This window comes from Hemicordylus capensis, chromosome 1 (genome assembly GCF_027244095.1).
Source record: "Hemicordylus capensis ecotype Gifberg chromosome 1, rHemCap1.1.pri, whole genome shotgun sequence".
Classification (NCBI taxonomy): domain Eukaryota; kingdom Metazoa; phylum Chordata; class Lepidosauria; order Squamata; family Cordylidae; genus Hemicordylus; species Hemicordylus capensis.
In genome coordinates, this window is record NC_069657.1 from 231,712 (window position 1) to 254,729 (window position 23,018).

The following is a 23,018-nucleotide window of genomic DNA, read 5'->3' on the forward strand; positions in this document are numbered from 1 at the left end:
CTGTTTTCCCAGTCTTTTAACTGGAATTAATTTTAATACTTTTAAAAACTTGTTTTAATAACTATTTTATTCTGTTCTATTGTTTTTATTGTGTCATGCATTTTAGTCTGACTTTTAAATATTGTAAATTTTGTACACTGCCTAGAGATGTACATATCAAGCGCTATAAAAATATGATAAATATTTGTTTTATGTTTACTTCTCTTAGCAAGAATGAGACCTTAAAGATATCAGTGCAACCCCACCCCTCCTTTGATTTACAGGACAATAAGTACCCTGACAACATCCTACCTTCGCTTGGCTTGTGAGCTAACAGGGTGTGGAGTTATGCCAACAGTTCCATGGTGAAGGCTGCAGTTTGATGATGTACGCTTACCTGGCAGGGAGCCCTGCTGAATCCAATAGGATTTACTTTGAGGAAACACGCACTGGCCTGCCCTGTAAAGCCTATGAAGCCTGGCATGTTTCAAACTGGACTCAAAGTCATGGTAGTTCCAAGCAAAGTTGATCACAGCTGTTTAAAACTGCTAAAAATGAGCTCTATCTTTTTAGTTTGGGGGGAAAAAATCGGAAGATGAGTCTCAAAGACTCTTAACATGGACAATTGTGATCAGGCAATATTGGTCCTGGTATAAATTAAGGGCTCTGTGTGTGTGTGTGTGTGTGTGTGTGTGTGTGTGTCTACGCACGCAGAGCAAAAGGCAAAGAGTATTGCCTTTCGCAACACTACCTCAATTTCTACCTCAAGAAGCATCTCTCTTCAAACTCACACATACCGAAGATGCAAATGACCACCACTGAAGTCCCAATGGATTTAGAACCTGTATCAAACAGCCATATCTGCAATTTACAAGATCTTTTGCAAATTAATTTACACTGGATTAAATCATTCTAAATCATGTAGAGATTACACAGTCCATAAAGACAAAAATAACCAATCCATAAATTAGTGTAATTTAACACCGGCTATGTCCCCAAAGTGTTTATTGACCAACTCTTGAGAGAGAAGGGAGGTGTGGTTAATTCCCACACAGTTTCTTCATGATGGGGCTGTCAGGCTCCGCATTGGTGAAGATGCTCCCGACCACCACATGTGCTCCCCAGAGACGATGATGGATGACTTTACAGCAGCCAAGGTCCTCCACGGAGAACCCCAAGTGGCGATAGCGTTCGTCTGTTTCAAAAAGGGTATTGTTTGTGTAGGGGCCAAAAAACTGAAGTACAAAGAAAAGGAAAGATTGGGTGTGGTATACCAGTATATCCAGGATGCCCTTCAAGTCCCTCGATGAGTGGCCCCCAACCTGGGGGGGCCTCCTGATGTTGCTGAACTATCTACTTATTGATGTAACTGCCCACTCACCAAGTCTCTAGGCAGTTTACAGCAAGAGGTAGGGCTGGGGTGATTTATTGTGGCTAGGGAGGGCGGGACTTTGTAGTTCAGCAACGTTGGGAGGCCCCCAGGCTGGGAACCACGGCACTCGATCTCCTTGGTCAAAGTCCAAGTTATCAGGCGTTTCTAATATGGCCCTTGCACATTTTCTGTTACGACTGCTGCCCTTGTGAAGAGTAACTACACAATCTCCTCCCATGGCCACTCAAAAGTCCCTCGAGGGTCACCCACAGGTGCATCTCTCTGATGGGCAACAGCATATTCCCAATCCCCGGAGTTCCCAACGCGGAGGAGCGACAGGTTTTCCGGGCCATCCACAGGACACCTTTCATGGCATTGAGGACAGAGCAGAGTCTCCATGGGGACATAATCCCATCTACTGATCCCATCTACACAAGAAAAACCACCTAGAGTGCCCATTTAGCAGCTTTCTAGTTCTTTTGCAAGAAAGAGGTGTTCTCATATGACTAGGTTTTGAAAAGACCATTTACCTTTGGGGCATCAGGTAGCAGCCTGGTAGGACACAAACCTCAGTATGATCAACATGTCTGAAAGATCACTGTTGAGCTTGTGCTAAGCTACCTTGTTTGTGCAATCTGGGAGTTATTTATTTATTCTGAACATCATTACATTTGATAGATTGCAATGGTTTGCAGAAAACCTAGTCGTTTTATACTTTGTTTCTACCACATGAACATTAGTTACTGCCTTCCTGCTAGTCTGTTTATTCAGAAGGGTCGTCCCAGTGAGTCCAATGGGATTAACTCTCAAGTAAATGCCTTTAGGATTCTAGCCTTCACTCTTACTGCTGCTTTAAAAAACAAACATCAAGTAACGTCTGCTTTCAACACATTAGCTTAGGCCCTGCCACATAAAAGCCGCCTTCCTGGTCAGAGCCTCCCCTCTCTGAAGTTCTGTGGCCCGGGAACAAGCAGAAAGCCACATGCACCTTTTAAATATTCACAACGGGGTGCACACGGGAATCCTCCCGGCAGAGTCTCCCCCATCCAGCCTGGAAAGACCCACGGCTTTTACAGGTGAAACTCGGAAAATTAGAATATCGTGCAAAAGTCCATTAATTTCAGTAATGCAAATTAAAAGGTGAAACTGATATATGAGACAGACGCATTACATGCAAAGCGAGATAAGTCAAGCCTTAATTTGTTATAATTGTGATGATCATGGCATACAGCTCATGAAAACCCCAAATCCACAATCCCAGAAAATTAGAATATTACATGGAACCAAGAAGACAAGGATTGTAGAATAGAACAATATCGGACCTCTGAAAAGTATAAGCATGCATATGTATTCAGTACTTGGTTTGGGCCCCTTTTGCAGCAATTACTGCCTCAATGCGGCGTGGCATGGATGCTATCAGCCTGTGGCACTGCTGAGGTGTTATGGAAGACCAGGATGCTTCAATAGGGGCCTTCAGCTCTTCTGCATTGTTTGGTCTCATGTCTCTCATCCTTCTCTTGGCAATGCCCCATAGATTCTCTATGGGGTTCAGGTCAGGCGAGTTTGCTGGCCAATCAAGCACAGTAATCCCATGGTCATTGAACCAGGTTTTGGTACTTTTGGCAGTGTGGGCAGGTGCCAAGTCCTGTTGGAAAATGAAGTCAGCATCCCCATACAGCTCGTCTGCGGAAGGAAGCATGAAGTGCTCCAAAATCTCCTGATAGACGGTTGCGTTGACCCTGGACTTAAGGAAGCACAGTGGACCAACACCAGCAGATGACATGGCTCCCCAAATCAACAGAGACTGTGGAAACTTCACACTGGACTTCAAGCATCTTGCATTGTGTGCCTCTCCATTCTTCCTCCAGACTCTGGGTCCTTGGTTTCCAAATGAGATGCAAAAGTTGCTCTCATCAGAAAAGAGGACTTTGGACCACTGAGCAACAGACCAGTTCTTTTTTTCTTGAGCCCAGGTAAGACGCTTCTGACGTTGTTTGTTGTTCAGGAGCGGCTTGACAAGAGGAATACGACATTTGAAGCCCATGTCCAGGATCCGTCTGTGTGTGGTGGCTCTTGATGCACTAACTCCAGCCTCAGTCCACTCCTTGTGAAAGTCCCCAACACTTTTGAATGGCCTTTTCCTGACAATCCTCTCCAGGCTGCGGTCATCCCTGCTGCTTGTGCACCTTTTTCTTCCACACTTTTCCCTTCCACATAACTTTCTATTAATGTGCTTTGATACAGCACTTTGGGAACATCCAACTTCTTTTGCAATGACCTTTTGAGGCTTTCCCTCCTTATGGAGGGTGTCAATGATGGTTTTCTGCACAACTGTCAAGTCAGCAGTCTTTCCCATGATTGTGATTCCTAATGAACCAGACTGAGAGACCATTTAAAGGCTCAGGAACCCTTTGCAGGTGTTATGGATTGATTAGCTGATTGGAGTGGGACACCTGGAGCCTAGACTGTTGAACCTTTTCACAATATTCTAATTTTCTGGGATTGTGGATTTGGGGTTCTCATGAGCTGTACGCCATGATCATCACAATTATAACAAATTAAGGCTTGACTTATCTCGCTTTGCATGTAATGCGTCTATCTCATATATCAGTTTCACCTTTTAATTTGCATTACTGAAATTAATGAACTTTTGCACGATATTCTAATTTTTCGAGTTTCACCTGTAATCTCGTGTGCTTTGCCTTGAACTGCTCTTGAAGGAGCCCGGCTAGGATGGTGGTTTTGGCAGTGCCAGTTCATGCTTCAGCTCTCAATTAATAAATAAGAAATACATAAAGAAATCATAATTAATAAAGAGAATTAAATGAAAGGAGTTCCAGAAGCTAGTCTAAAGCAACGTTATCAAAGGTTTGAAGTGGAACAAGGAGCAGCAGCAGCAGCAGCAGCAGCAGGAGGTCCTATTCTGCTGTCAGTTCACTCCCCTTACCACGTTCTGAAGGAAATACTTACTGCCAATCCTGACGTTGGGTCAATGAAATCAGCCCAATAGCCTTCAGCACCCAAAGCGTAGCAAATTTCCTTTGCACCATTGATGAACTAAGGAGACAAAAAAAGGGATGCTGAAAATTAGGTATAAAAACATTTTTACAATTAGTGTATATTTTCCTAAATTTTCATCCTGCACAAAGTTAGTGCAAAATTGAACACAGATGTTCTTGGAAAAGCTGAATGACAGGACTAAAAGGATTACAACTAAAATATTACTGCAGTCACATGAAGCTTAGGGAAAAAACTGCTAGTTGGTAAGTAAATGTTTTGTACAATAAGGATTATTTATTTATTCAGCATATTTCTATACCACCTAAAACCTGTGTCTCTGGGCAGTTTACAATGAAAATTATTTAAAACAAAGCTTTTTTCAATGACCTTTTTTAATGCACAATTGAAAATTAAAAGTTTGAACTTCTAACTTTCAATTGTGTGCATTAAAGAAGGTCATTAAAAAAAAGCTTTGAAGTGTGGAAATGCGTATCTCATCACCCTTATACAATCTTACTTAAAACATTAAATCAATTAAACAATGATTTGTTTGTTTAATTGGTTTTAACATTAAAATCATTTAAAACCAACATTAAAAATTAAAACCATAAATCTAATTAAAAACCTGGGTGAATAAATGTATCTTCAGTGCCTTTTAAAAAGTTGCTAGAGATGGGGAGGTTCTTATTTCAACAGGGAGTGCACTCCAAAGTCGAGGGGAAGCAACAGAGAAGGCCCGTCCCTGAGTGGCCACCAAACGAGTTGGCGGCAACTGCAGACAAGCCTCTCCAGCTGATCCTAACAGGCGGTGGGGCTCACGGCGAAGAAGACGTTCTCTTCAATTCCCAGGGCCTAAGCTGCTTAGGGCTTTAGAGGTAATAACTAGCACCTTGTATTTTGCCTGAAACGTATCGGCAGCCAGTATAGTTCTTTCGACACAAGAGTGATATGGTCTCTCCTAGATGACCCAGAGACCCACTTGGCTGCCACATTCTGGACCAACTGCAGTTTCCAGACTATGTACAAAGGCAGCCCCATGTAGAGTGCATTGCAGTAATCAAGCCTAGGGCTCACCAGTGTATGTACCACCATTTTGAAGTTGCTCATCTCAGGAAATGAATGCAGCTGGCATATCAGCCAAAGCTAATAAAAAGCAGCTCTGGCCACCGTCTCAACCTGGGACACCAAGGAGAGTTTTGTGTCCAGAAGCACCCCCAGACTTCGTACATGTTCCTTCCGGGGGAGCAGGATCACATCCAAAACTGGCAGATCAAAATCGTCTCCTGAGTTCCAACCCCGCACAATAGGTACCTCCCGTCTTCTCTGGCTTCAGCCTCAGTTTGTTATCCCTCATCCAGCCCATCACTGCTTCCAGGCAGGCATTTAGGGAAGTTATGCCTTCTCCTGATGAGGTTGACATGGAGAAATAGATTTGGGTGTCATCAGCATACTGATAACACCCTGCACCAAATCTCCTGACGATCTCTCCCAGCGGATTCATGTAGATGTTAAACAACATCGGAGAGACTATGTGGAACCCTGATGGACACCATATGAAAGTTCAGATTTTGAAGAGCAGCATTCTCCAAGGGACACCAGCTGGAATCTGCCACCACTGCAATGCAGTGCCTTCCACCCCCAATCCCCTTAGACATTCCAGAAGGATACTATGGTCGACAGTATCGAAAGCCACCGAGAGGTCCAAAAGGACCAACAGAGTCACACTTCCTCTGTCCATTCCCAATTGGAGATCATCCATCAGGCCAACCAAGGCAGTCTCTACCACATAGCCCATCCTAAAGTCAGTTTGAAATGTGTCTAGATAATCAGTTTCCTCCAAAACCAGAAGGAATTGGAGGGCTACTACCTTCTCAGTCTCCTTGCCCAGTCATGGAAGGTTGGAGACAGGTCTGTACTTGCTTAACCCTGAGGGCTCCAAGGCAGGCTTCATCATAAGCGGTCTAATAATTGCCTCCTTAAGACAAGGAGGCATTCCGCCCTCCCTCAGAGAAGCATTTATAATCTCTACCAGGCCCTCTATAACAGCCTCCCTGCCAGATAGTATAAGCCATGTCGGGCAAGGATCAAGAGGACAAGTGGTAGACCACACCACTCCAAGCAACTTGTCCACATCCCCAGGAGTCACGAACTGAAATTGATCCAGGATAATCACATAAGAGGAGCTGCTGGACACCTCGGCATCAGACTCTAACAATTGTGGAGTTTGATTCTAAGTTGGCCCTAAAACGAGAGATCTTGTCCACAAAAAACTCTTTTAAAACATCACAGCGAGTAATTGTTGGTTCCAAGTACTGATGCAAGGGGGAAGGGGCGCACATTAGCCCCTTCAGGACCCTGAACAACTCCACCAGACAAGAACTTGCAGACACGATACAAGAGGAAAAGAATTGCTTCTTTGCCACACATATCGCCTGAGCATAGAACTTCAAATGCTATCTTTGTAATAATCTGTCGGATTTGAACCGAGTCTTTCTCCACTTGCGCTCTAGTCATCTACTTCACTGCTTCAGCCCTCGTAGTTCTTCCGTATACCAAGGGGCCAGTTTCAAAGCGGGTCGGAGAGGACGCTTAGGAGCGATCATGTCCACTACCTTGGTGAGTTGATTATTCCAGTTCTCCAGCAGAGTTTCGACAAGATCACCAGCAGATCCAACACTAAATCCCTCCAAGGCTTCTTGGAATCCTATTCCAAGAAGGATAATCTTTTGGGGCGTACCATCCTAATGGGATGTGGTCATGAGTCCAACCTAACCAGATGGTGGTCCATCCATGACAATGGGGAAATCACAGGAGTCCCCACTCACGGAACACCACCCTGTTCAGAGTGAAAGACCAGATCAAGTGTGTGACCAGCAACATGCATCAGTCCCGAGACTGCTTGGGATAGACCCATAGCTGTCATGGCCGCTATGAACTCCTGAGTTGCCCTGGACAAATTGGTCCCAAAGTGAACAATGAAGTCCCCAAGCATCACAAGCCTGGGAGACTCAAACGCCAAGCCCGAGACCAAGTCCATCAGCTCAGTTAGGGACTCCATTGGGCAGCGGGGAGATCAGTACACCAACAGAAGTCCCAGTCTGTCCCTGGTCCCCAAACTTAGGTACACACATTCAATATGGACAGACACTTCAACAGTGATCCTGGCAAGGGAGATGTTCTTATAGACCACAGCCACTCCATATCCCCGCCCACTTCCCCTCCCCTCAACAGAGTACCCTGGAGGGAGAAGCTGGGACCAGACTGGGTCACCAGCCTCCCCCAACCAAGTCTCTGTAATACATACCAGGTTGGCCCCTTCATCCAGAATCAGATCATGGATGACTTCAGGTTTATTCAGGAGAGCCAGTGTGGTGTAGTGGTTAGAGTGCTGGACTAGGACCGGGGAGACTCAAGTTCAAATCCCCATTCAGCCATAAAACTAGCTGGGTGACTCTGGGCCAGTCACTTCTCTGTCAGCCTCACCTACTTCACAGGGTTGTTGTGAAAGAGAAACTCAAGTATGTAGTACACCGCTCTGGGCTCCTTGGAGGAAGAGCGGGATATAAATGTCATCATCATCATCCCAGTGGTAATTGGCACCCTGGGTGCAGTTCCAAAAGACCTTGAAGAGCACCTCAGCACCATAGGGGCCACAGAAATCACGATCAGCCAATTACAAAAAGCAGCTTTACTGGGAACAGCCTATATTCTGCGACGATAGCTATAACCATTGACAATAAAATTCAGCCATCCCAGGTCCTTGGGAAGGACTCGATGTCTGGATAAAACAAACCAGTCAATAACACCTGTCTGACTGTGTGAACAAGAAATAATATTCTGGACTGACCTGGCATTACACAGGAGCAAGACGAGGCTCTTTGGGTGGTTGGCATTGCTTCCCAAGGTCAAAGAGTTGGCAGGACAGCCAGAAGGCCTGCTGACTTGTCAACGTTACTTCTATTCCCCACCACCACTGGAATAGCTGCCCCGTAATTAGTGGATACATCCTGTCTACCCATCTCCAGACAGACGCAGACACATTAAAAACTCAACTTACCCAGGATTTCAAACAGAAGTCGATATAAAATAGCCACTCACCTTTACACACTGTGAGGGATCTGGCGCCAAACAGCGGGACCCTTGCCCTCGTTATCCCCTGAAGTGGCTCCCCCAAAGGGGTGACTATTAAATCATACACTATTAAATCTTTTGATAAGATAACCTCCTTTTCACCAGCAAAGATACTCAGGAGTGCTAGTTGAGGATCTAATTTAATTCCTTGATTTGTGATTTTGCCCATTTCTTTAAAAATCAAGTGCCAAGAAGACTTGATCCGAGGGCATGTCCACCAGAGGTGGAAGGAGGTGCCTCTGTGATCAACTTTGAGAAAGCTTTCCCTTATTTGTGACAAGAGCATGGGTTTATGGTTCCAAGTGCTATTCCAATCACTGTCATCTATCCCAAGGGATTTCAAGACCAATTAAGGTTTTATGTTAACTGATCATGCAGCATTGAGTACAGACTGGACACCAGGTGCTTGGATGATGAAGCTGCTAGAACCAGAGCTTCAAATTTAGTGAGCTTCCTATTCACTGATTGAATCATCTGAGCAGTAGTCAAGAAAGACGTAAGTGGCAAAAGCTGAAACCACGTGAAATTAATGTTTGGGAACTTGTGATTAATTTGGTCTGGTGAGAAAGATATTTCAGTCTGACTGAGCTGTTTAAAGATCAATGGGGGTATGTATGCTTAATTAGCAGGGGATACTTAAAAAAAATTAGTTAATTTTATTATTTTTATTGTATCTGTGTCTATCTTATTGTTGTGAGCTGCCCCAAGCAGTAGCACACTGGAGGAGTGGGGTATAAATATTTTAAATAAATAACAATAATAAATATGTTATCCCTTGCTAACTGAGAAAAGAGGCCCCCTTTTAAAGTGGTGATTCTCTTTATTTAGCAGGGAGAGAGCAACGGGCTCTATCCATCCCCAACACGGCATCCCTCCAGTGGCTGTTGCTGGTGTCTATCTTCTGTTTTAGACTGTAAGCCCTTTGGGGACAGGGAGCCATTTTATTTATTTCTATCTATGTAAACCACCTTGGGACGCTTTGTTGAAAAGCGCTACATAAATATTCATATTTGTATGCCTTTGATAGCATCTGTAAGGTCCTGATGATCCAACGCCAATATGAGTGGAGAAATGGGGGGAGGGCGGAGTCGTGATTGCCACCTTTTCCAGACCTATACTGTGGAAGTTAAGAAAGGGCGAAGAGAGAGGCCACAATTTAGAAGATCAGGGTGAAACAGCAGGCTTTATATATTGGTTGGGGGTTTCAAGTGAAAACCGGGATTTGGGTTCTGTGTCAACTGCAAGCCAAATAATATTCTACAGATGTGGGGTTTCATAAACACTTTGAGGTTGAGAACTCCTAGGCCACCAGAGCCTTGGCTTGTTATTTCCATGGAATATTACATGTAAGGAATATTACGTTTTTGCCATCTTTGTACTGTAAAAGGGGAAAGAAAAATCAGGACTTGGAATAAGAAAAGGCGTTTGTTTCAGAAATGCTATCAATCAAGCTGACTTGCCATGATCAAGATTCTATCATGAGTTCTTGCTTTCATATTTTAAACTGTTCAACCATTTCCTCTACTAGAGGAAACTGTGGAGGTAGTGAGGATTAGGAAAGAGTTCTATGACCTTGAGACTGCTTTTGCAGTTTAAAGTGTGCCGTCGAGTCGATTTCAACGCCTGGCAACCACAGAGCCCTCTGGCTTTCTTTGGTAGAATACAGAAGAAGGGGTTGACCATTGCTGCCTCCTCATCAGTGTGAGATGATGCCTTTCAGCATCTTCCTATATCGCTGCTGCCTGATACAGTACCGGCGGGGATTTGAACTGACAACCTTCTGCTTGTGAGTCAAGCATTTCCCCGCTGTGCCACTTCAGGGGGTTAGGGCAGTTTAGGCACCATTTTATCTCCGTAGACTGGAAGCAGCTTGTCAAAGGGCCTTGAGTCAACTCGGGCTTCAAAGCAGGATTTAAGATCCTGTTCACACACAGAGCTGAGCGCCCTGCAGCATTCCTCCTGCAAAGTCTCTCATTCATATGCACATCCAGCAGTTTAAGAATGCATATTTGCCAATTAGATCCTGGGTGGGATTAGCTCTTTAAGATTAGGCGTCCATCTTTTATGGTGACTTCTTGATCCACAAAGCAGCACAGTACATTTCAGTTCTACTTGCCCACAAAGATACAGAGAACTAACCCCAAAGCCTTTGCCAAGCAAGCTATAAGTTACTTGAGTGAGGAAGCAGAAGGGATACATCAAACTTGGGGCTAGAGAGCAAACACCTGAGAAGGCAAGAAACAAGATTCAAAACTATCTCAACCTTGGTGGCCAAAGCCATGGAGACAGGCAGCCTGCTGCTAGGTAACTTTGCTGCACCCACACAGACTCTGTGATGCATCCAAGACAAAGATCACAGTCTTGGGAAAGACTTGTGACAAGGCTTATTATTTATTATATTTCTTCAATATAATAGGTTGCCCTGTAGCATTGTAAAAGAAACTTCTGGCAAACATGAGAGAAAAAAGAAAATGTTCTGGCAGTTTTGTAAAACTGAAGCAATAGGTTTTATTGTGCTTTGGCTAACTCAGATATTATTATAAGCACAATGGTTTCAGGTATCAAAACGTAAACTGACAACAGCATTGATGCTTTGTGATGTTTTACCGGTAAGACTCTCTCGATGACTTCCCTTTTAGTGTTAGGGTGATTTGCTTGGTTACTTGGCTTCCTTTCAGACCTGCTTCCTAGAGGAGGCCCTTCCCAGGTCTGTCCCTGACTCATGGTAGCAAGCATGACTTGAATACCCCTTTGCTAGTAAGCAGGGCTCGCCTGGTTTGCATTTGAATGGGAGACTACATATGTAAGCACTGCAAGGTATTCCCCTTGGGGGATGGGGCCACTCTGGGAAGAGCATCTAGCTTCCAGGTTCCCTCCCTGGCAGCATCTCCAAGATAGGAGCTGCTGCTGGTCTGTGTAGACCAAGCCTGCTCAACTTATGCCCCCCCAGCTGTTTTTGGACTACAACTCCCATAATCCCCAGCCACAGTGGCCAATAGCCAGGGATTATGGGAGCTGTAGGCCAACATCTGCAAGAGGGCCGAAGCTGAGCAGCCCTGGAGACAATACCTGGACACTGGAGGCTTTTTAAGGAAGGGGGCTGCAGCAGACGGCGCAGCCAGCCTGCAGGGGGCTGACCTTTGGTGCTGGCCATTGGTGTAGGACTGAAGGTTGGGCTATACTATTTTCAGTTTGGCTGTTCAAAGAATAGCTGTAGTAAGCGTGCCAGCTTTGTTATTGAGACTTGGTTGAAGTAGTTGTAATGTGTTTGGGTTTGTCTGGAGATGGGGAGACAGGGAGCACCTTCGTTGAATGCAGAGCAGATCTTCCAGTGGTGGTGGGGAATAGAAAAAGTTAACGTTGGCAGGTCAGCAGGGCGTTTCTAGGGAAGGGTAGCCAGAAATTTAATAGCCGCCTCCCGTCAGCTCTTTGACCTTGGGGAGCACTGCCAACAACCCGCAGAGCCTTGCCTTGCTCCTTTGCAATGCCAGGTTGGTCCAAAATAAACCTGAAGTCATCCATGATTTGCTTATGGATGAAGGGGCTGACCTGATGTGCATCACCGAGACTTGGTTGGGGGAAACTGGTGGCCCAGTCTGGTCCCAGCTTCTTCCTCCAGGGTATTCTGTAGAGGAGCAGGTGAGGGGACGTGGGCGGGGAGGTGGAGTGGCTGTGGTCTATAAGGATAACATCTCCCTTACCAGGGTCCCTGTTAGGGTATCAGACCTTATTGAATGAGTGTACTTTAGTTTGGGGACCAGGGATAGATCGGGACTTCTATTGGTGTACCGATCGCCCTGCTACCCAATGGAATCCCTTATTGAGCTGGCGGATTTGGTTGCAGAACTCGTGTTGGAGTCTCACAGACTTCCGGTCCTGGGGGACTTCAATGTTCATTATTTCGGGACCAACTTGTCCGGGGCAGCTCAGGAGTTTATAGCAGCCATGACAACTATGGGCCTATCCCAAGCGGTCTCTGGATCAACGAATATTGCAGGCCACACACTTGATTTGGTCTTTTATTCTGATCAGGGTGGTGTTCCATGGGTGGGGATGCCTGTGATTTCCCCACTGTCATGGACAGACCACCATATGGTTAAGGCTGGACTTACGACCACTTTCCACCTCCGCAGAGCAAGGGACCTATTAGAATGGTCCGCCTGAAGAGGTTATTGGATCCGATAGGATTCCAAGAAGCCTTGGAGGGATTCAGTGTTGGCTCTGCTGGTGATCCTGTTGATGTCCTGGTTGAGAATTGGAACAACTTGCTCACCAGGGCAGTAGACACGATTGTTCCTAAGCGTCCCCTCCGACCTGCTTCAAAATTGGCCCTTTGGTATACGGAAGATCTATGGAGTCTGAAGTGGCAAGGTAGGCGACTGGAGTGCAAGTGGAGAAAGACTCAACTCGAATCCGACAGATTACGACATGGAGCACATTTAAAGATCTATGCTCAGGCGATACGTGTGGCAAAGAAGCAGTTCTTTTCTGCCCGATTGCCTCTGTGAGTTCACGTCTGGCAGAGTTGTTCAAGGTTGTGAGGGGACTAGTATCTGCCCCCCCTCCCTTGAACCAGAATTTGGAGTCATCAGTTACCTGCTGTGATGTTTTTAAAGAGCTTTTCGCAGATAAAATCTCTCAAATTCGGGCTCTTAGATGGGAGACTCCACAATTAATTTGATGTCTGAACTGGAGGCGTCCAACTATTCCTCTTATGTGAATCAACTGGATCAGTTTCAGTTTGTGACTCCTGAGGATGTGGACAAGCTGCTTGGGGCTGTGAGGTCCACCACTTGCTCTCTTGACCTTTGCCCAACATGGCTTGTTCTGTCAAGCAGGGAGGCTGTTGTAGGCGGCCTGGTCGAAATCATCAATGCTTCTCTGAGGGAGGGCAGGATGCCTCCTTGTCTTAAGGAGACAATTATTAGACCTCTTCTAAAGAAGCCTGCATTAGATCCCTCAGAGTTGAGCAATTATAGGCCTGTTTCCAATCTCCCATGGTTGGGCAACTTAATTGAGAGGGTGGTGGCCTCTCCGCTCCAGTGGGTCTTGGAGGAAATTGATTATCTAGACCCATTTCAAACAGGCTTTCGGGTGGGATATGGGGTGGAGACTGCCTTGGTTGGCCTGATGGATGATCTCCAATTGGCAATTGACAGAGGAAGTGTGACTCTGTTGGTCCTTTTGGACCTCTCGGTGGCTTCTGATACTATTGACCATAGTATCCTTCTGGAACGTCTGAGGGGGTTGGGGGTGGGAGGCACTGCTTTGCAGTGGTTCCGCTCCTACTTCTCGAATAGATTCCAGATGGTGTCGCTTGGAGACTGTTGCTCTTCGAGATCTGAGCTAAGTATGGCGTCCCTCAAGGCTCCGTACTTTCTCTAATGCTTTTTAACATCTACATGAAACCGCAGGGAGAGATCATCAGGGGATTTGGAGCGAGGTGTTATCAGTATGATGATGACACCCAGATCTACTTCTCCATGCCAACTTCTTCAGGAGCTGGCATATCCTCCCTAAATGCCTGCCTGGAAGCAGTAATGGGCTGAATGAGGGAGAATAAGCTGAAGCTGAATCCAGATAAGACGGAGGTACTTATTGTGCGGGGTCAGAACTCCAGAGACGATTTTGATCTCCCTGTTCTAGATGGGGTCACACTTCCCCAAAAGGAACAGGTTTGCAGTCTGGGAGTACACACCTTTCCCTGGTTTCTCAGGTTGAGGCGGTGGCCAAGGGTGCTTTTTATCAGCTCTGGCTGATATGCCAGCTGCGCCTGTTTCTTGAGATAAATGACCGCAAAACAGCGGTACATTCGTTGGTGACCTCCAGACTGGACTTTTGTATTGCGCCCTATGTGGGGCTGCCTTTGTATGTAGTCTGGAAACTTCAGTTGGTTCAGAATAGGGATGTGCACGAAAAATCTTCGGCGCCAGCAGGGTTGGCACTTTTAAGGGCGGGGGAGGGTGTACCTACCCCTCTCGCCGCATTTCCACCGCTGGCGCGCTGTTGTTTGTAAGCCCCTCGGGGCGGCAGCGTTCCTCCCTGCCGCCCCGTTTCCCCCGTTGGCTGGAAGTCACGCGTGCGCGCGCAGGGCAGAAAGGCAGGCGCCGGGGGCACGAGGGCTTGCGACTTCCAGCCAACGGAGGAAACGGGGCGGCAGGGAGGAACACTGCCACCTCAAGGGGCTTACAAACAACAGCGCGCTGGCGGGGGAAATGCAGCGGGAGGGGTGAGTACACCCTTCTCCGCCCTTAAAGTGCTAACCCTGCCAGCGCCGAAACAGTCCCCTGTGCCGAAACATTTTGGAGGCCTCCATAATGGCCTCTGAAACATTTTGGGCTCAAGCCTAGTTGGTCTCTGGGTCATCTCAGAGAGACCACATTACTTCTCTGCTGATGGAGCTACACTGGCTGCCAATAGGTTTCCAGGCAAAATATAAAGTGCTCAGGCCCTAACCCTAACCCTGGGTATTTAAGAGAGTGTCTTCTTCGTTATGTGCCCCACCGTCCATTGAGGTCACTTGAGGAGGTCCGGCTCCAGTTGCCGCCAACTCGTCTGGTGGCTACAGAGACGGGCCTTCTCAGCTGCTGCCCCAAGACTGCGGAATGCGCTCCTGCTGAGATACGAGCCTCCCCATCTCTGGCTATTTTTAAGAAACTTCGAAAAACACATCTCTTCAACCAAGCTTTCTCAGCTTTTTAAAACTTGTATTTAAATTGTTTTGGCTATTTAATTGGTTTTATGATGTTTTAATTATTATTTTATGCAGTTTTATAATTTCTGTTTTAATTTTTAATTGATTTTAATGGTGTTTTAATGTAAACTGCCCTGAGCCTTTTGGAAGGGCGGTATAAATTTTTAAATAAATACTGAGCTAGATAGACCAGTGGTCTGACTTGGTATAAGGCAGCTACCTCTGAACACAAGAGCAACAGGAACGAGGCAAGTGTACATGGGACTGGGGGTGGGGGGAGGAGAGAGAGAGAGAGAGAGAGAGTTGGTGGTAAGAAAAAATAAAACGCACAGCTATAGGGTGGGGAGAGCTGCCTTGGCAGCATTACAGGTGCCAACAACAACCCTGGTGTGTTTGAATGAACGGCAAGCTGGACAGGAGCCAGCAGGGTGAGGCAGCAGCCTTCCACTGACCACACCACACTTCCCAACTCCTTCAGCTGCAACCCCCCGAGAAGGCCCTGGGCGAAGACGCCTCCAAGTCGTGTGGGGTGACCTGGGGTGGCGTCCCTTCAGTTCAGGGGAACTGGCCAAGGGAGCAGGTAGAACGAGGGAGGGGGGCTGGCCTGGGAGGGGGCGGGCTTGGCCAGCCCACCCGGACTTCCTCCCTTCACGTCTCTGAAACTGCAACGAGCAAGCAAGCAACCCCCGCAGGTGCTACCTGAACCCCAAACTTCCTCTTCTTCTGTTCCCTACAAGGAAGTCCTTTGGTTGGGGTGCTTTTGCGCCTTGACTGGGTTCCCAACCCCACGCCCACACAAACCTCCTCATCAGGGCTGCTTTTTCTTTCTATCCTGAAGTGGGTAGACGGGAGCAGTGGTTCACGTCCTGCCACACAGACCTGTGCCTCCGAATCTCTGACGGAAACACCCCCCCACACACACACACCCCCCGCATGGCCAGCACCAGGAAGCCCTTGCTACTTCCAGCACTGGGGTGCAGGGAAAGGGCTTTTCGCCTGAGCTGGAGGCTGCAAAGGAGGTGGAGCATGGGAAGGAGGCCATGGGGAAGCGCTGGGGTGCGGGGGGGAACTGCAGTTCCCAGGGGTCCGCGCGAATCCTGTCCGCACCTTCCAGTTCACCCCCACCTGTGCTGGACATAGCAAGTACGGCCGGCGCTGGCTGCGCCTGCTTCCGAGTAGCACCAGACAAATGGTGCCTTTCTGGCAGAGATTCCGAGGCCAACGCAGCAACATTGCCGTGGTGTCTTCAGGAGGACGATTTGCCCTTGGAGAGTGAGGGCAGGGTTTCAGTCCTCAGGGCCGAGCATTAACCACATGTCCGTTCTCTCTGAGGGAACATTTTTTTACACTGGGGCACAGAACGTTAAGCCACTGAGGCCAAACATCCCAATTTAAAGCAAGCTCTGAATTCCTGGAGGCTAGCATGCATCCAGGTCAGCAACACAGCATTCTATCAACAAAGAGAGAAAAAAAAGTAACAAGTTGTTCTAATAAGCTACTACAAGACCTGGCAAGCTGGTCTGTGGTAGCAAGCATGAATTGTCCCCTTTGCTAAGCAGGGTCCACCCTGGTTTGCACTTGAATGGGAGACTACATGTGTGAGCATTGGAAGAGATTCTCCTTAGGAGATGGGGCCACTCTGGGAGGAGTATCTGCATGCAGGAGGTTTTAAGTTTGGCCCTCTCCACCCCCCTCACAGTACCTCCAGTGACTGTTGCTGGTGTCTCTCTTATGTTTGCGGGTCCTTTGGGGACAGGGATCCATATTATTTTTTATTTATTACTTCTCTGTGTAATCCGCCCTGAGCCATTTTTTGAAGGGCAGTATAGAAAGCTTTTAAATAAATAAAGTTTCCTTCCTGGCGTCTCCTGATAGGACTGAGAGAGACCCTTGCCTGTAATCTTGGAGAAGCCGCTGCCAGTCTGTGCAGACAATACTGAGCTAAAGGAACCAATTGTCTGACTCAGTATATGGCAGCTTCCTATGTTCCGAAGAACTACTCTGCCTACATTCCTTTCACTATCCATGCAACTGGATTAAATTTGTTCCAAATCAGTTACAGTTCACAAGTTAGCCCACTTGCACCTCAAACATTCATGCATTTGTCAGCTTGAATTGGAGAGGATTACATCACCACAAACTGAAGTGTCCCTACAAGTACTAAATTTGGTCCAAATTGGTTCTAGGGATGTGCACGGAACTGCGGTGGGGCGGTTTGGCACGGGGTGTGTGTGTAGCTTTAAGGGGGGGGTAGTACTTACCCCCCCGCCACTCTTCCCCCTCCGGCGCTGGCGCTTTCCCAAACGTTCTTGGGGCGGCAGAGTTCCTCCCTGCCGCCCCTGCCCCCGTCGTTGTCCTTGCTAGCTTAAAAGCAGGAAGAGCTGGTGGCGCGCATGCGTCCTTTGCGGTGCGCGCACGCAGCGTGACATATGTGGCCCGCGCGGGCCAGCGGCGGAGATGAGCGCGTGCGCCGCGAAGGGCGCATGCACGCCACCAGGTCTTCCTGCTTTTAAGCTAGTAAGGACAACGACAGGGGCAGGGGCGGCAGGGAGGAACTCTGCCGCCCCAAGAACGTTTGGGAAAGCGCCAGCGCCGGAGGGAGAAGAGCGGCGGGAGGGGGAGTACTACCACCCGCCCTTAAAGACACACACTCCCCCCTGGAATTCCGGACCAGTTCGGAGGCCTTGACAATGGCCTCCGAACCGAACCATGCACACCACTAATTGGTTCCCACTTGCACTTCAGATGTCCACGTGTCCGCCATCTTGAATCAGGGTGGATGATAGAATTACAAACTATGCTCTTGAGTGTCCCTATGTGTCCCTATACTTGTAGCAAATCTAGTTCGAATCAGTTAGGCGGTCCACAAGTTAGCCCAATTGTGCCTCCAATGTTCACATGTCCGCCAACTTGAACTGGGGTGAAAGACAGCCTCACAAACCACACCGTTGAGGTGTCCCTGTGTGCCACTCACTAAAACTGTACCAAATTTGGTTCGAATCAGTTGGGCAGTCCACAAGTTAGCCCACTTGGGCCTCAAAAGTTTACACATCCACCATCTTGAATTGGAAGGAATGACATCATCACAAACTATGGCGTTGAGCTACCCCTACAAATTGTACCCAGTTTGGTTCATATTGGTCCAGCCATTGTAGATTTGATAGCAGCTGAAAGTATAACCATAAGCCAGAGACTTACATTTTCAATCAGAAACTCTCGCTCATTTTCTACCTCTTCACTCCATGCAGTCATATCATGTTTGGTTTTCTGTGTTACTGTTAGTACCGTTAGATTATTGGTAGTCATTTCTGGAAAGATAGATTCAAAATCTGCAAAAAAAGAAAGCGATGGTAAAAAACAGACATAGCATTTGCTATGGTTCTGCTTCTCTCCCCCACCCACACTAGGAAACAAGATAGCGACAGAATAGATGGTGATCAGAAGGCATCTTCCAGGGATTCTTGGCCAGGCCGCTGCTGAACACAGCATTTGTCCACAGCTAGCATGCAGAACAAAGACGCTCGTGTGTGTGTGTGTGTGTTCCTGGACAGACTGTCACCAGATGGTGGGGCTTAACTCAAGGCCTAGCAAAAAGTCCTCTGCCTATGCAATGCTAGATTTTATAAACCAAGATAATTAAATGGTTAAAACGTGAGGCGGGGGGGGGGGGCGGTTCCATACCTTTGCGTAACAGCTCTGGGCATGGCTGTATTGCACATTCCACCTTGGCAGCGTCAAAGTAAGTTTTGGCATCACTAACTTCTTGCTTATGAGGAACATCAGTGCTCTGGAAAAATGATGAGAACAGAGAATGTTCTGATCTGTACCATTTGCACCAGGACCAATACTTGGTGCAGAGATCTGTGCCCACTTCTGGAACCCTGACCGGCTCAGCAAAATGATGCGCCCCCTAACTTGTAGGCAGCTGAAGTGCAGTTTTATCCCTGACCAACTGCAGGTGACTGCCAAGCAGCCCAGAAGACTCTCCACCTGTAGCCCTGCCAAGGCCAACATGTCCAGACTTTCCAGGGGAAGGCAAGGGGCCACCACTCTGGGCGGTTCATAGGACCTACCGGAAGTCGGTGAGCAGTCCAGCAGAGTGATCCAGGGGTCCCTGTGGCGCAGGCACGCCCACGGCACGTGTGGTCCAGCCCCGCCCAAGTCCGGCTGGCAACGAGCCAACCCAAAGCGCCACCAACTCCAAGTGGAGGTTCATAAGCAAGGGCTGAAGTCGGCCTGGACACAAGTCGGGCTGGTCAGCTGCCAAGCAGACTTGAGCGGGTCCGGACCACATGCCTCAGGGGTGTGTGTGCATGCTACAGGAACGCCCCCCGCCCCCCGCAAAGCACTTACCAGTTTCCATGAGTTGGGTGAACCCAGCCTTTGCAAAGAAAGCACCAAGGGATCCTTTCGACAGGGAGACCTAGCACCAAGGTGCATCCCATTCCTTCCTGCTGGTTTTCAAAGTGTATTCCTGGGAACCTTGGGGCTCCACCATGAGAAGAGGCAAGAAGGATTCTGGCCGGTCTGCCAAAACCCGCCTTCTCCTGCCCACATGTAGCTGCAGGCGAGGGCCGGCCGGCCCCATGTGTTGGGTACACTCTCAGTCCATGCAGCACAAGGGTGAAGCCCAATAGCCCTGGCCCACACCCCACATGGACCACCTGCACACCCTTAGAACAAGCCAAGACGTCCTCTACAATGGATAAAGGTCTCTCAGCGGATGCATCAACCAGGCAAACTACTACTGCGGATATTTATATGCCTCTCTTCAACCAAAGTTCTCAAAGCAGTTTACATATAAAGATGAGTAGGATGGCTCCCTATGCCCAAAGGGCTGACAATCTAAAACGCGCAAGGTAGACACCAGCAACCGCCACTGGAGGAATGCTGTGCTGGGGATGGATAGGGCCAGTTGCTCACTCCCTGCTAGATATAAGGGAAGACACAAAGGTTCCTCTTTGTTCAGCTGATTGATGAAGTGCTGTCCAGTCAGTGTCGACTCTTAGCAACCACAGAGATAGATCCTCTCCAGAACGATCCGTCTTCCACTTGGCTTTGGAGGTCTCTCAGTGGTGCATTCATGGCTGTCGTCATCGAGTCCCTCCACCTTGCTGCTGGCCGTCCTCTTCTTCTCTTTCCTTCCACTTTTCCCAGCATTATGGACTTCTCAAGGGAGCTGGATCTTCACATAACGTGTCCATGTGGTTTTCTTGGTAAAATACAGGAGTGGTTTACCATTGCCTTCTCCCACACAACATGAAATGATGCCTTTGTCATTGTCACTGAAGTGATTGTCCACCTCCAGCACCTTCCTATATCGCTGCTGCCCAATAAAGGTGCCTGCTTGCTTTAGCTGGGCAGCTGGGATGACCTTCGCGCTTTGGGTGACCCTAGTGGGAGTATCTCCGTTGGAAGGTGGGGGGGGGGGGGTTGTTGAACGGTGCCCCGGAAGTGGAAAACGTGAAAACCAGCATGAAGCCGTCCTGCCACTCACCAGCTGGCTGGAGACGTGGGAGTTTGTCAGAAGTATTCACACAGAGGGACGTATCAAAGAGAAATGCCAGAGTGGAGACCGGCAGCTCTGCAATATCACTGGCCCTGCACGCCACGCACTTTTCGCAGCCAGCCTCAACTCATCAGCTTGCGCTGGATGAGCTGCAAAGGGTAGCCCGCCGTGGCATACGGCTCTTTCCTTCGTTCTGAGTGGAACTTGGGCCAAAGTTCCCGAGGGCTGGCTTCACCCCCTTACAGCCAAGAGCCGGGATCTTATCTGGGGAGCTACAAGGCCCGGGAGACAGCCGAGTCTTCTTCTGCCACGGAGGAAAGCGAGATGTGGGAGGTGAATGCTGGCTGCTGACAGGCCACCTCTGGATCGGCACTGGCCTGACCACCAGGTGTTCAGACTCCCCGCTGAGAGCTGCCCAGTCCGCTGAGCAGAGGCCTGGGCTTCCTGCAACCTCCCCCCGTCGTTTGCAGGAGATTTTCAGTCCTCTCTCTTAAAGAAGTTACTCTTCGTATGTCTCCGACGCCTTGAGTAGGTTATGATCTGACTTGGCACACTATCCGACCCCTTTGCACAGTAACAAGGAACGCCTCCGCCCTCGCCATTTCCCACACCGTATTGCCAAAGTGTTGAAACAGCCACGTGGGAACAGAACCCCCCCCCCCGCAACCCACATCTCTGCCCCCGAGGAGCAGCAGAACCTCTCGCATCTAAGCCACAGCCGGTCCTGCAAATGACGGACTGGCTGCAGGGAGCTTGGAGCGGAGGAGCAGCCTTGCGGGTCCAGCAGCCGGCCGCTACCATCTTCCCTCTGCACCTAGGCTCTTACCTGGAACTCACTGACATACTGAGCCATCACAAATTCATGCCTTTCGCTGGCCAAGGGCTCCACTAATATGTCGGGCAACCTTTTCTGAGCGTCTCCTGTCTTTTGGGACGCCGTACCATTCAGGTGGCAGTCAAAGCCGATGTTACCCGGCAGCTGGAATCTCTGGTCCTGGGCTCCAAAAGGCCCCATCACTTCATCGGGCCAAACCGTCCTTGGACCTAGCAAATAAGAATGGTGTGTTAGCTTCTCATTTAGAGACTCGCACACACCGCTTGGGGTTGTACACCAAACGTATTTCTGCCCGTGGCTTCAAAAGGCCACAGGTAACTCCTAGAAGGGGAGCCATCCTGAGGAAGCAGACCCCGCTGAACCCCCGTGGAACTTGCTCCCCGGCCCAGGCCGGCAGCTGGGCTGCAAGTACCCTCGGCACTCTGCACATACACAGAGGCACACGCGCACGCACGCACCCACACAGAGGCTTGTATTCAAGGAGGTATAAAGCGCTGGCGTGTTCCTTACAGAGGTCCGGAGAGGCAGGCGCAGCCGCAACAAGAGGCTCGTCGGAGCCCGAGGACCCTGCGGTGGAAAAGGCTCTGGGGAGGCCCACCCTCCGGGCCAGGGCCTGGAAGCCTGGCAGGGCGGTCACCAGCCGAGCCCGGGCGCCGAGCACCTGGAGGGGGGAGGCAAGAGAGGAGGGGGCGAGTGGAGCGCCGCCCTCCACCCCGCGGGGGAGACGAGGGCAGGACCCCCCCTCGCCCTCCCGCCCGCCCCCCCCCCGGGGCTCCCTCCCCGAGAGGGCGGCCAAGGCCCCGCCGTCCTGGGTTCCCGGCGCAGGGGGGAGGCTGCCTGCTCGGGCCGGGCCTTCCTCTCCAGGCAGGGAGAGGGGGAGGCCGGCAGGCAGGCAGGCAGGCCCGGGCGGGGGGGGGCGAGCTGCTCTCCGGCTGCCGGCAGGGCAAGGCGCTTCCTCCGAGGCCCCACGAGGAGCCTCCCCGCTCGGGGGGCGACTTACCCCGGCCATGTCCATGGGCTGCCCGGCGGGGGGGGGGCGCAGCGGCTCCCTCCTCCACGGCGCGGGCGAGCGAGCGGCGTCCGGCAGCTGCGCGTGCGCGAGCGGAGTCCCGCGGCGGGGTGACGGGGGCGGGGAGGCGGCCTCGGCTCCTTCCGGCCAAACGGCGCCCCGCCCGCCAGAGCAATCGAGCCTCGCTCGCTCGCTCGATCTCCCCCCCCCCCCACCCCGCAGCAGGCCAGGCCAATCGCCCGCCGATCCCCCAGCGCCGCCTCCTGCCCGCCTGCCCAGCAGCCGCTGACGGGGAGTCCGGGAGGCCCGCCGCGGCTGAGCCCCCCCGGCGCCCCCGCCCCCCCCGCCTTCCCTGCAGGGCGCGGGCCGCCGTGGCCGGTTCAGCTGCTGCCGCCGCTGCCCAGGAGGGCTCGGGAGAAGCCGGCCCCGGCCTGCCGCTGCCGCCGCGCGCGCTGCTTTGCAAGGGGGGGGGGAGGTTGCTTGAAGGCG

The 23,018-nt window shown here is 49.7% G+C and overlaps 1 protein-coding gene across 1 annotated transcript; it reads right to left on the reverse strand.

Annotated features, from left to right (window-relative positions):
- Nucleotides 1–809: 809 nt before the first annotated feature.
- On the reverse strand, nucleotides 810–22,750 carry MMADHC (metabolism of cobalamin associated D). Its single transcript, XM_053277749.1, has 7 exons — nucleotides 22,521–22,750; nucleotides 22,031–22,181; nucleotides 21,512–21,729; nucleotides 18,858–18,963; nucleotides 18,375–18,505; nucleotides 4,322–4,408; nucleotides 810–1,214 (listed from the first exon to the last, which is right to left on the reverse strand). Exons 1-7 carry the CDS (start codon nucleotides 22,533–22,535, stop codon nucleotides 1,020–1,022), a joined length of 903 nt encoding a protein of 300 aa, XP_053133724.1. The 5' UTR covers nucleotides 22,536–22,750; the 3' UTR covers nucleotides 810–1,019.
- Nucleotides 22,751–23,018: the final 268 nt, after the last annotated feature.

Bases quoted from the DNA above. Each gene is read 5' to 3' on its own strand.
- MMADHC (XM_053277749.1), bottom strand. The intron at 18,964-21,511 runs GTAAGAGCCTAG...TCATTTTTCCAG, and splicing joins AGTATGTCAGTGAGTTCCAG to AGCACTGATGTTCCTCATAA. The intron at 1,215-4,321 runs GTAAGTATTTCC...TTTGTACTTCAG, and splicing joins ACCCAACGTCAGGATTGGCA to TTTTTTGGCCCCTACACAAA.